We start from the raw sequence: 11,928 nt of genomic DNA, 5'->3' as shown, positions 1-11,928 counted from the left end.
ACAATTTGTGTTTTAATAGTTATACTGCAACTCAAAAAAATTAAAGCTTTATCTACTGTCATTAAAGAATTATCTGACCCCGCCCCATAATTTAAATGTTCATTCCTGTGGAAACTTATTAAAGAAAAACCTCTTAAAAATAAAAAAAATGATATTTTCCATCAATATTATTTTAAAAAGTCTAATTCTGCCAAGTCTAATTAAAAGTGTTAAAAGCTGCAATGACAATGAACAAACAAATTGTGCTCTATTGAGTATTTTATACCTTCTTTATTATTTTTAGAATGGTTTTACACACAATTAGAAAGCATTCGTTTTTAAATTGAACTTCTGCGTTAGTCTGAAGAGGCTATTTGGCATTGCCCCTTTAAAATTAACGTCAATGTTTTTATGCAGGTACTTCTACGATTTCAAAATAGTCATTAGGTAGAATCACATAGCCTTTTCCTGCCACTATGTCTTTTTCCTTCTGAAACTGAACAATCTCTCGCAGTTTTTCAATCTGTCTTTCCTGACGTCTGCATCGCTGCTGCGCTGTCTTGAGCTTCTTTCGTAGTTTTTCAACTTGTTCCTCCAGCTGCTGAATTCTCTTTCTTTGATGTACTGTATCCTCTACGGTATAGTTGTGATCACAGAAAACGGCAAGATTATTAGGGGTCTGGAGAGGAGGCATTAATAATCCAATACTTGGATCTACCAATCTTGCATCTATTTGAGACAAAGGAAAGGAAGGTTGCGGTGGGGCAGGTGGTAGCAGAGGAGGAGGTGGTGGAGGGGGTGGTGGTGCTGCAGACAGATCTTCGGGTTGCTCTGTAAATTCTTCAGTCTAAAACAGCAAGACAGAAAGTACATTTTAATCTGTTTTGTGAACAGCATTCTAATTGCCACATTGTAATCTGTATGCAACAGTTGCAGCACCCAGCTGACAATGCAGTACGCATTGCTGAAATTAGTAAATGCAGGTGATAAGTACCCCCCTTTTTAGCATTAATTCTGTTCATGAAGTTCAATGACCTACATTTTCAAAAGTGATTGGGATTTGGGGGAACCTCAGTTTTCAATGCTCCATTTGAGCCACCTTAAAAGCTTTCAGAAATGCTGAGTACCCACCTTCTTAAAAGTCTCAAGCTAGACACCTAGAAATTGAGGCAACCAAAATCTCTAGTCACTTCTGAAGACTTTGTCAAAACACTTATAAAATTATAAACTGTCCAGTCTTTAACTCTGCCACATGGTTGAAGGGTTATCAGCTGCAAGAACACATTCACTCACTTTAATCTAGATACACTTAGTGTACTTATCTAGCCCAAGTCCCCTCAAAACAGGTAATGAACAAAGGGAAGACTTAAATCCTTTCTGCCCCAAAGATATAGAGAGCATTCAGAATTGCATCTGTTTGGACTCATATGAAACAGTGCTCTTGAAACACAACAGTAAGCAAATCCAGTATCTAGCAAAAACAGCTAAGAACTTCTTGGTGAAAGACGCATTGAGCTAGAAGTTAATTTTGTAACTGTCTGCTTTGATGGGCTCAATGCATTTAATGGCATTAACAGTGTCAGAGACAGAACATCAAGGTTGGAAGGGACCTCAGGAGGTCATCTAGTCCAACCCTCTGCTCAAAGCAGGACAATCCCCCTGACAGATTTTTTCCCCAGATCCCTAAATGGCCCCCTTAAGGATTGAACTCACAACCCTGGGTTTAGCAGGCCAATGCTTAAACTATTGAGCCATCCCTCCCTCTCAGATACTTGCAGATTACATAACCTGTTGCCAAATCCTCAGAGCACAAGGTTCTAGGGCTATGTTTATACTATATAAGCTGTGTAGACGCTTCCTACGTCGACAGAAGAGGTTTTGCTATCAATGTAGATAATCCACCCCTCCAAGAAGTAATAGCCACAAAGAATCCTTCTGTCAGCCTAGCTCTGTCTACAGTGAGGATCATATTTACCTAACAGGGTGCAAAATTTTTCACAGCCCTAAGCGATCAAGCTAGATCTAATATATAGGTGTAGAAGACCATGGAAATACAGCACTATCCAAGACATCCGAGCCAAGCAATTTAGTATCTGTTTTTAATTTACTGCCTAGACACTGCTCCAGATAGACTATGATACTAAGCAGAGTGTAACTGAAAAGTCAGTTTTGCTTCTGGTGTTGATTTAAAGTTTCTTGTAGGTGCCCATGTATAATCAATCAGTATACATTAGCACAACCTCAATCTGACAATTCCAGTTGTGTGCCACAGATAAAATAAACCTATGTTTTTGTCACAATGCATCTTTTAGCCTCACACATGAAGATGTCAAGCATTTTGATCAAGTCAAACTTGTACTAGTCAACCGTAATTCTCAGAGCCCTCTTCGTGGGGAAGATTGTAAGGGAAAGAGGAAGGGAAAAGCATGTCTCTCAGTGAGCAATTCACCCTCCTTAGAGCACTTGGGATAGTCTGACAATTGCCAGACAACTAGACTTGCAGAAATTGGTATCCTCCAATTCTAGTCTCCCCTTTTTGGCTGATGGCACATGGCATCTTTCATAAAAGATCTCCCTCCCAGTATACGTGGCCTGCTCCCTTGGTAATCCATCACTGACATATTATGGGTGAATTCAAAGCATTTCTTATACCCAATGAAGTTTTTGTCCCAAAGATCCTACCAGGAAAAATGGCAACAGGTATTAAAATAAACAATATTACACAGCCTTTTACATCAAGATCATCAATCTGAACCCTGCTCTGAGAGTAACAGTTACCAACATCTACGGTCATTTAAAAACCTCTGCAAATGAGCTGGTAATATCACAACAGCTCCGAGTGAACAGCTGTGCACATCGCCAAATCCACCTCCACAACTGACACTAACAGGCATCCTTACTAATGGTACAAAAAGAGGGGGCAAGGAACAAATGAGCAGATAGAGAATTACACTCTGCTCCCTAGAAATGGTCCATCCACATGGGTTGAGGCACAGTGGCCAGATGCAGGAACCTGAACTGCCACTGATCCCGATATATATTTGTCCTGTGGCATGGGCAGCAACTTGGCTAGAATATTCTGCATCTCATCCTTTCTCTTGTGTCTAATTTGGCTCCCACCATACTAATCTTTTCTATCACGAAACACAATTAGAGAAGAAAGTATAAATAAAGTGTATTTACCTGAAAGTTTCTCATCTTTTCTTGCATGCACTGTGTCTGTCTTTCTTTCTTACCAGCTGCCTTCCATTTTCCACTTACATTCCCTCTTTATTACCAGGTTATTTTCTTGATTTGCCTACTCTCCTGTGTGCCACTCTTCCTATGTGCCTCTCTCCCCATCTTTTTGCCCTCTGTCATCCCCTCATATCTCTCTTTGAGCTTTTTTTGCTGTTCTTCTGCTATTCTCACTATCCTCTCTGTTCCCTTCTCAAAGGGGTGAGAGAAAAGAGACTTATTGGTGCATGTTTTATCTCCCTTACAGAAGCTAGGAATCCTCCAAATCACTCCTGTTCCATGCATTCAGTGTGCCAAAGGGGAAGATTAACCCACTCTAGTCCCAAGGGTAGAGCCTGGGTATGTAACTTGGTGGTGCAATGAAGAAAAAATACACCTGCTCTGTCAGGAGGAGCTACATTTGATGTTTGGAGACAATAACACTGTGAATGTAACAGACAAGGTGTGTGAGGGGTGGGGAGTAGGAAATGCAGAGGTAATATTATGTATACTTCCATTACACTCCACTTTTGCTTGCACTTCATTTTACCTCTCTGCTAAAGCACAGGCCAGGGTGTGTAACACTCTTTTCTGAAAAGATAGAAGACTTCAACCTCAGAGCTATGGGATCAAAAACCCTGAATGTAGGAATCAGGGCTGGCTCTACGGTTTTTGCTGCCTCAAGCAAAAGATTTTTTGGCTGCCCCCAACCCCAGCCCTGGGCTCTCACCCCTCCCATCAGTGCCCCCACACCCGCACCCCCTGCCGCCCCAGCCCTGGGCTCTCTCTTCCCACCTCCCCCGACCCGCACCCCCTGCCACCCCAGCCCTGGGCTCTCTCTTCCCACCCCTCCACCCGACCCGCACCCCCTACCGCCCCAGCCCTGGGCTCTCTCTTCCCTCCCCACACCCCCTACCGCCCCAGCCCTGGGCTCTCTCTTCCCTCCCCACACCCCCTACCGCTCCAGCCCTGGGCTCTCTCTTCCCTCCCCACACCCCCTACCGCCCCAGCCCTGGGCTCTCTCTTCCCCCGCTCCCAACCCGGCCAGTACCAGAGCTTCTGGGGGAGTGTACAGAACAGTTAGAGGGATCCATCTCTGTCTTTTCCTCCCTGCTTCTGGCAATCTGAGGGTTAGGGTCATCCCAAGCATGGGGTTGCATCTCCAGCCATCTTGTCTAGTTCTTTTTCAACCCAGTTATACTTTTGGCCATCACAACATCCCATGACGATGAGTTCCACAGGTTAATTATGTGTTGTGTGGAAAAAGTATTTCCTCCTGTTTGTATTAAACCTGCTACCTACTAATTTAATCGAGTAACCCCCAGTTTTTGTATTGTGGGAAAGGGTAAATAAAACCTCTCTATTCATTTTTCCACGCCATTCATGATTATACAGACCTCTGTCACATCACCCCTTAGTCATCTCTTTTCTAAACTGAATAGCCTTAATCTTTTTAGTATCTCCTTGTATGTCAGCTGTTCCATACCCTTGATCATTTTTGTTGCCCTTCTCTGAACCTTTTTCATTCCACTATATCCTTTTTGAGATGGGGAAACCAAAACTGGACACAGAATTCAAGGTGCAGATACACCAGGGATTTATATAGTGGCATCATATTTTCTATCCCCTTCCAAATAGTTACTAACATACTGTTACCCTTTTTGACTGCTGCTGCACGTTGAGCTGAAGTTTTCAGAGACCTATCCAAGGTGATTCCAAGATCTCTTTCTCCAGTGCTAACAGCTCAATTAGATATTTCATTATATATGTGTAGATGGAATTATTCTTCTAGTGTGCATTACTTTGCACTTATCAGTGTTGAATTTCATCTGCCAGTTTGTTGTTCAGTTTTGTGAGATCCCTTTGTAACTCTGCAGTCAGCTTTGGACTTAGCTATTTTGAATAAATATGTAGCAATTACTGCCATTTCACTGTTCACTCCATTTTCCAGATCATTAATGAATATGTTGAACAGGACAGCTCCTTGACAGAACCTCTCACCATTGTGAAAATGGACCATTTATCCCTACCCTTTATTTCTTATCTTTTAACCAGTTATTGATCCATAAGAGTCTTGCTATTCCAGGACTATTTTGTTTCCTTAAGAGCCTTTCATGAGGGACCTCGTCAAAGACTTTCTGAAAATCCAAGTACTTTACATCACCTGCATCACCCTCAAACAACTTTAATATATTGGTGAAGCATAGCTTCCCTTTACAAAAGCCATATTGACTGTTCCCCAACAAAACCTGTTTATCTGTGCACCTGATAATTCTGTTCTTTACTATATTTTCTACCAATTTGCCTGTTACTGAAGTTAGGCTCACCAGCCTATAATTGCCAGGATTGTCTCTGGAATGTGTTTTAAAAATTGGTGTTATATTAGCTATCCTCCGGTCATCTGGTACAGATGCTTGTTTCAACAATCAGTTACACACTATAGTTAGGAGTTCTGCAATTTTGTATTTGAATTCCTTCAGAACTTTTGGGTGAATGCCATCTGGTCCTGGTGACGTATTACAATTTATCAATTTGTTCTAAAATTCTATTGATGCATCGATGTGGGACAGTACTTCAGATCTGTCATCCAAAAAGGATACCTATTGAGAGTTAGCTCCCCCACACCTTGGTTTCTTTACATACATTTCAGTGTAAGTCTGCAACAGAACACACACTCTTGTACACTTTAACACATATACACACTGCCTTCACATCTTCTCATTTTTTAATATGGCTTCAAAATATGCCTGTGTCACCTGGATTCACCAGAGCGTGAGAAGGGCAGCCTCTCTCAGTTCCCTCCAAAACACATGAGAATCTCCTAAGTAAAAACAGCAGTTCAAAGATTTTTGCAGTCAGCAGCTAATTCTAGTCCCTGAGCTAATAGCTGACTGCTTAATTGGTATCTATGCAGTGTTGTTGTAGCCACATTGGTCCCAGGATATTAGAGAGACAAGGTGGGTGAGGTAGTATCTTTTATTGGAGCTACTTCAGTAGATGAAAGAGACTAGCTTTTGAGATTACACGGAGCTCTTCTTCAGGTCTGGGAAATGTACTCAGTCCCTGTCACAGCTAAATACAAGGTGGAACAGATCGTTTAGCATAAGTATTAACACATACACCTCTATCCCAATATAACGCTGTCCTCGGCAGCCAAAAGATCTTACCATGTTATAGGTGAAACCGCATTATATCGAACTTGCCAGAGTGCGCAGCCCCGCCCAAAGCATTGCTTTACCGTGTTATATTGGGTTATGTTAGATCAGGGTAGAGGTGTATTTTCAAGGGACCATTGAGGATGAGGACTGAGAGGTCAGATATAAAGTGATTGCTTTGTGAAAAGTGTTACAGGTGATATGGTGTTTTTGTCATGTATCAGTTTTCTGTGTGGGTTCATTCAAGCGTGTACTGATTGTCTCATTTCAGCCACATAGTTGTTATTGGGACATTTAGAGCACTGGAGACAGGCTACTTCACCTTAAATGGTCTCTTGAAATATAGGTTAACTACTTATGCTAAACTATCTATTCCACCTTGAAAACTTGTCTCTCTCACCAACTGTTGGTCCAATAAAAGATATTACCTCACCCACCTTGACTCACTGATTTCCAGCAAGATAGGGAACCTATACCTGTATCCAAAGTGAGACAAGTCTTGGAACACAGCCTTCATGTCAGAAGCATCTCTTTGGCCCTGCATCGATCAGCTGATGACTCCAATTCACATATTTATAACCCTTTCCCGAGTGCCAACTGGCTCAGCTCTCAGGTGGTGATTGTGTGAAACCACAAGATCGCTTGCTCTTAATGGAACTTTTCCATAAAGCTTCACAAAAACAGCAGAGCATTTCTAGTTGTTACCATCTCTCTCTTCTACATGTCTCGGGACCCTTCTAAGTTCTCCTGCTCTCTGCACATGTGCAGAAATAGACTATCAGACTTAAATCCATATCTCCTTAACACTGCTTCTCTCCCTTCTTTGCATTTTAAAATATATATATACACTTATACTGCAGTATTTGACTATATATACATAAATTAAAGTATGTATTATAAGAAAGAGTTTTGGTGTTTACCTTTACCTTCTCACTGGGTTCAGTGTAACAAAATATTGTGGGCACGGCATTTTCTTTCAGTAGCTTGTTGTTGCACTCCCTTTTAAAGCAATCTGGAGTAAAGTGTTCTGAACAAATGCTGCTATACTTTGTTGGTTTGAAGTTTTTCCTTTTAACAGCAGCTTCCCATTTTTTGCAGAGATCAGGTCTCGTGAGAGGAAACCTGCAAATGAAATGGACCTTCAGCTCCATTTCAAGGTTTTCTAAAAAAAGCAATAGCACTGTAGACATACATAAGACACTTAAGACAAGATATTGGCGTAGCATCTAGAAATACTAATCATGGATCAGGACCCCCATTGTTAGCTGCTGTATAACCAAGGAACAAAAAGCCCCCGATACTGTTACATTCAGCACCACTGCTTAGAGCCTGATTTTGCAAGCTGATAAACACAGCCATCCCCTTGCTGGGCATAAGGGCGCAATGGAGAGGCACAAGGGATCACCTTCATGGATCAGCTGACAGGCCAGAGCCCAGGGGCAGGTTTTCGCATTATTCAGGGGAACTGAAAGAGCCAGGCCACCCAAAGAACAAGTGGCAATGAGGATTTCAATACAGAGCGCAAGGCCTCAAACAAGCATGTTCACAGGACACCTGCGAAGTGTGAAGAAACCTCAGGCTCCTTTGCAAGCTCTCCTACAACGCTCAAACCAAGCAGCACATATGCATGGAGCCAGACCCAGTGACAGGCGGGCTGGCGCAGCCCCTCATTTGCTCAGTGTTTACATCCCCCTGCAGGCTAGGGCCGTGCCAGGCCAGACAAGGTTGCTGCCAGCTCCGGGCACTGAACAGGCATGTGACCCGGGGTGCCAGGGCAGGTTCGTCCCATTCTCCAGGAGGGATGGGGCAGACTCTCACCAGCTGTCTGTACAGCGCCGGGCACACCGGGGCCCCACCTCAGAAACCCCTTCCCCCACGCGAGAGGAGCCAGGGGGACAGGCCCCACTTGGGCAGGCCTCCCCCTGGCTGAGCGCGCGCCACAGCAGCCGGGGCGCTCGCGCTCTGGGCTCCTCGCCAATGACAGTTACTCCCCGCGCCCCCAGCGCGCACCCGCGGGCATGGCTCCTCCCCCGGCCGTGGCGCGCTCCCGCCCCGCGCACGCGCGCTCCTGCCCCGTCCTCACTTGTGGAAGGAGATAGGCTTCTCTTTGTCGTATCGGTTCCGGCAGCGGTAGGCGGAGCAGGACTGCACCATTCTCCCCCGCCGGCGGCCGCCGGCTCCGCTCCGGCACCCACAGAAGAGGAGCGCAAAGACCCAGCTAACTCAGTCACTGCCCGGCCCCCATCCCCTGCTCTGTTAGCCCCTAGGAGCAGAAAAGGGACACGGCCTCTCCCGACTTCAAGATGGCGCTGCCAGCTTCAGCTCAACTCTCGCGATAACAACATGTCGCTCTCCTCTATTGGCCGTTCCCCTACGCGTGGGTGGAGTCTTCCGTTCAGCCCACCAATAGGCGCAGAGACTCCAAGCGCGGCGCGGGCCCAATCTCCCCGCCCCCTCCCTGTTCTTTGCCCTTGCTCCGCCCTCTTTGCTCGCACATCTGGACAGGAGCTGGGCAGTACCTCTCTGCACGCGCTCCAGCTTGAGGCCCGCACCCTGACTCATTTGCTGATAGGGTGGCCAGACCGCAAGAGTGAAAAATGAGGACATGGTGGGGGATAATAGGAGCCTATATAAGAAAAAGACCCAAAAATTGGGACTGTCCCTGTAAAACAGGGACATCTGGTCGCCTGTTTCCTAAGTCCCACTCTCTTGCCTTTGGTCAGCAATTCTGTCCCCTCTAGCAGCTAATGGCTGCTCCTCTGGGTGAGGTGGGAAATCTCAGGCAGGCCAGGGTTCCTTCCCTCTTGGAGCTGCTTCCTGCCTCCTAGCTTCTCTCCCACCTGCTGTTTTTCGGGACAAAACAGTGAGAGGGAAGGTGCAGCAGCATAGGCCACTGCCAGAGCGGAGAGCCACCTGGAAGTGTAACTAAGGCTTGTGTCTGCACTGTAGGGTGACCAGATAGCAAGTGTGAAAAATCGGGACAAGGGGTGGGGGGTAATTGGAGTCCATATTATAAAAAGCTCCAAATATTGGAACTTTCCCTATGAAATCAAGACATCTAGTCACCCTACTACACTTCCACTTTCAGCGTTAAAAGTTTAGTTGTTAAGGGGTGTGAAAACTCACACACCCGAGCGACAAAAGTTTTAGCGCTGAAAAGCACCAGTATAGACAGCACTTGATAAAGCTACCACCACTCATTTGGGGTGAGGGAGGTATCACTGGGAGAGCTCTTCCCCAGCAATAAAGCATGTCTACACTGCCCACATCACAGCACGGCTGTGGCCGCACTGTAACATGGGCAGTGTAGCCATATCCTAAGCCATGTGGATAGGGAGAAGCTGAATAGGCCAGCATCCTGTAGAGGCCCTGGAGGAAAAGGAGCTTGGTTTGGAGGTGCAGGGACAGAAGCACTGAAATGTGCCAGGAAGTCAGCTGAGTAGATGAAATGTGATGGGGAGCAGAGACGAAGGAATTCCTTGGCGTGGCGGATGACTAGTGGATAATAGGGGCAGAGGGAGAATTGATATATTAATGGATCGGTCACTAAGGCCTGAGGTTCATTCATTCAGCAAGCTGAAGATGACAAGCACTGAGTAGCTCAAAAGGAGCTATCATCAGCTTGGTCAGGGCCATATTAATACCCCTGAACCAAGGAATTTTAAATAGAGATTTTTAAAAATTGTAAATCCCCCCCATTCTGTTAATCTATGACACAGTGCTCTTACAGCTCAAAAATACAATACATAATTTCCCCCCTATAACCTTGAACCCATTTAGCATTTTCTACTATTTTGTTGTTGTGATGCTCTGTACCTCGAGGGGAACACCCTACACCCCCATCTTCATTTTTATAAAATGATTGTGTGGTATCCAATGCAAAGTTTGTCATGTTGGGTGTCTTCAGAAGGCTCATGATGCACTGGGCATGGCTGTTTTAATGATGTTATAGTAATTGTCACGTTATAGGTTATAATTTCATGTATATAGTTATGAGACTGAAAATGTATCCTCATGGCTTAAAGCAAGCCCATGCAAATACTCTCCAAGAAGAGAGAGGCAATTTACATCTCATCAGGGCATGGATGGGACAAACCCAGCGCAGCCTCACAGGAATATGAACACTGGCTTAGGCAGCAACAAAATAATCTGTTAGACCATCGAGGGAGTCACCCCCTTTCTTTGGGCAGTTTGGGACTGTGATGAGGTAATGTTCACCTGACTGAGGAGGGGGGCAAAGCCAACAGGGAAGAAAGAACATGATAAAAGGGAGAGAGGTTTGCCATGCTCTCTCTTCAGCCTACATCTACAGACACCAACACCAAGCAACTGAAACGCTGATCAAAGGGGAGAGCCTGACTGAAAAGTAACCAGCCAGCCTGTTACTTTTGCATCTAAGTTTGTAAGGACATTGAGAGTGTTAAGATCAGCTTAGAATGCATTTTGCTTTTATTTCATTTGACCAAATCTGACTTGTTATGTTTTGACTTATAATCACTTAAAATCTACCTTTATAGTTAATACATCTGTTTGTTTATTCTACCTGAAGCAGTGTGTTTGGTTTGAAGCATGTCAGAGGCTCCCCTTGGTATAACAAACCTGGTATATATCAATTTCATTGTTAAATTGACAAACATATATAAGCTTTCAGTGTCCAGCGGGCATAACTGGACACTGCAAGACAGAGGTTCCTAGGGTTGCGTCTGGGACCGGCGATATTGGCTAGTGTCATTCACTTGCAAGTAGTTGGGAGCAACTTACATGCCAGAGGCTGTGCGTGAACAGCCCAGGAGTCGGGGTTCTCACAACAGAGCAGTGTAAGTCTGGCTCCCAGAATCAAGGATTGGAGAGACCTAGCAGATCACCAGTCCAGACACCACCAGAGGGAAACTTCACAGTTGTACCCGGTGTATAGTAGATAAAGAATTCATGAGTCAGTTGTATACAAGGTAGACATTGACTAAGGCAAGGTATTCTGCAAAGCCCTAGCCCAGAGGTTTTCAAACTGTGGTCTGCGAGATCCATTCAAGTGGTCCACTGATAGTTCCCTCTAAGGCAGGGGTCGGCAACCTTTCAGCAGTGCTGTGCCAAGTCTTCATTTATTCACTCTAATTTAAGGTTTCACGTGCCAGTAATACATTTTAACGTTTTCAGAAGATCTCTTTCTATAAGTCTATAATACTAAACTATTGTATGTAAAGGTTTTTAAAATGTTTAAGAAGCTTCATTTAAAATTAAATTAAAATGCGGAGCCCCTCAGACTAGTGGCCAGGACCTGGGCAGTGTGAGTGCCACTGAAAATCAGTGCCATAGGTTGCCTACACCTGCTCTAAGGCAATGGTTTTAAAACTTTTTTTTTAGGGCTCAGTTGAAGAAAATTGTTGATGCCCACAATCCAACAGAGCTGGGGATGAGAGGCTTGGGGTGTAGGAGGGGCTCAGGGCTGGGGCAGAGGGTTGGGGTGCAGGGTGAGGGCTGTGGGGTGGGGCCAGGAATGAGGGGTTCAGGGGGGGGGCTGTGGGCTGGGGCATGGGATTGGGGTGCAGAATGGGGTCAGGGCTCGGCTGAGGGGGCTAAG

At 45.0% G+C, this 11,928-nt stretch overlaps 1 protein-coding gene across 2 annotated transcripts; it reads right to left on the bottom strand.

Moving 5' to 3' along the window:
- Nucleotides 1-240: 240 nt before the first annotated feature.
- On the bottom strand, nt 241-10,196 carry THAP1 (THAP domain containing 1). Of its 2 annotated transcripts, none has more exons than XM_030567404.1 (3): nt 8,434-10,196; nt 7,277-7,472; nt 241-826 (listed from the first exon to the last, which is right to left on the bottom strand). In XM_030567404.1, exons 1-3 carry the CDS (start codon nt 8,502-8,504, stop codon nt 389-391), a joined length of 705 nt encoding a protein of 234 aa, XP_030423264.1. In that variant the 5' UTR covers nt 8,505-10,196; the 3' UTR covers nt 241-388. The 2 variants fall into 2 exon arrangements, with proteins under 2 accessions (XP_030423264.1, XP_030423263.1); XM_030567403.1 differs by having other exon boundaries at nt 7,271-7,472; nt 8,434-10,195.
- Nucleotides 10,197-11,928: the final 1,732 nt, after the last annotated feature.

The sequence above is a fragment of the Gopherus evgoodei genome, chromosome 6, assembly GCF_007399415.2.
Source record: "Gopherus evgoodei ecotype Sinaloan lineage chromosome 6, rGopEvg1_v1.p, whole genome shotgun sequence".
Classification (NCBI taxonomy): domain Eukaryota; kingdom Metazoa; phylum Chordata; order Testudines; family Testudinidae; genus Gopherus; species Gopherus evgoodei.
Note: the sequence above shows the minus strand (reverse complement) of the source record. Positions and strands in the feature narration are given on the sequence as shown.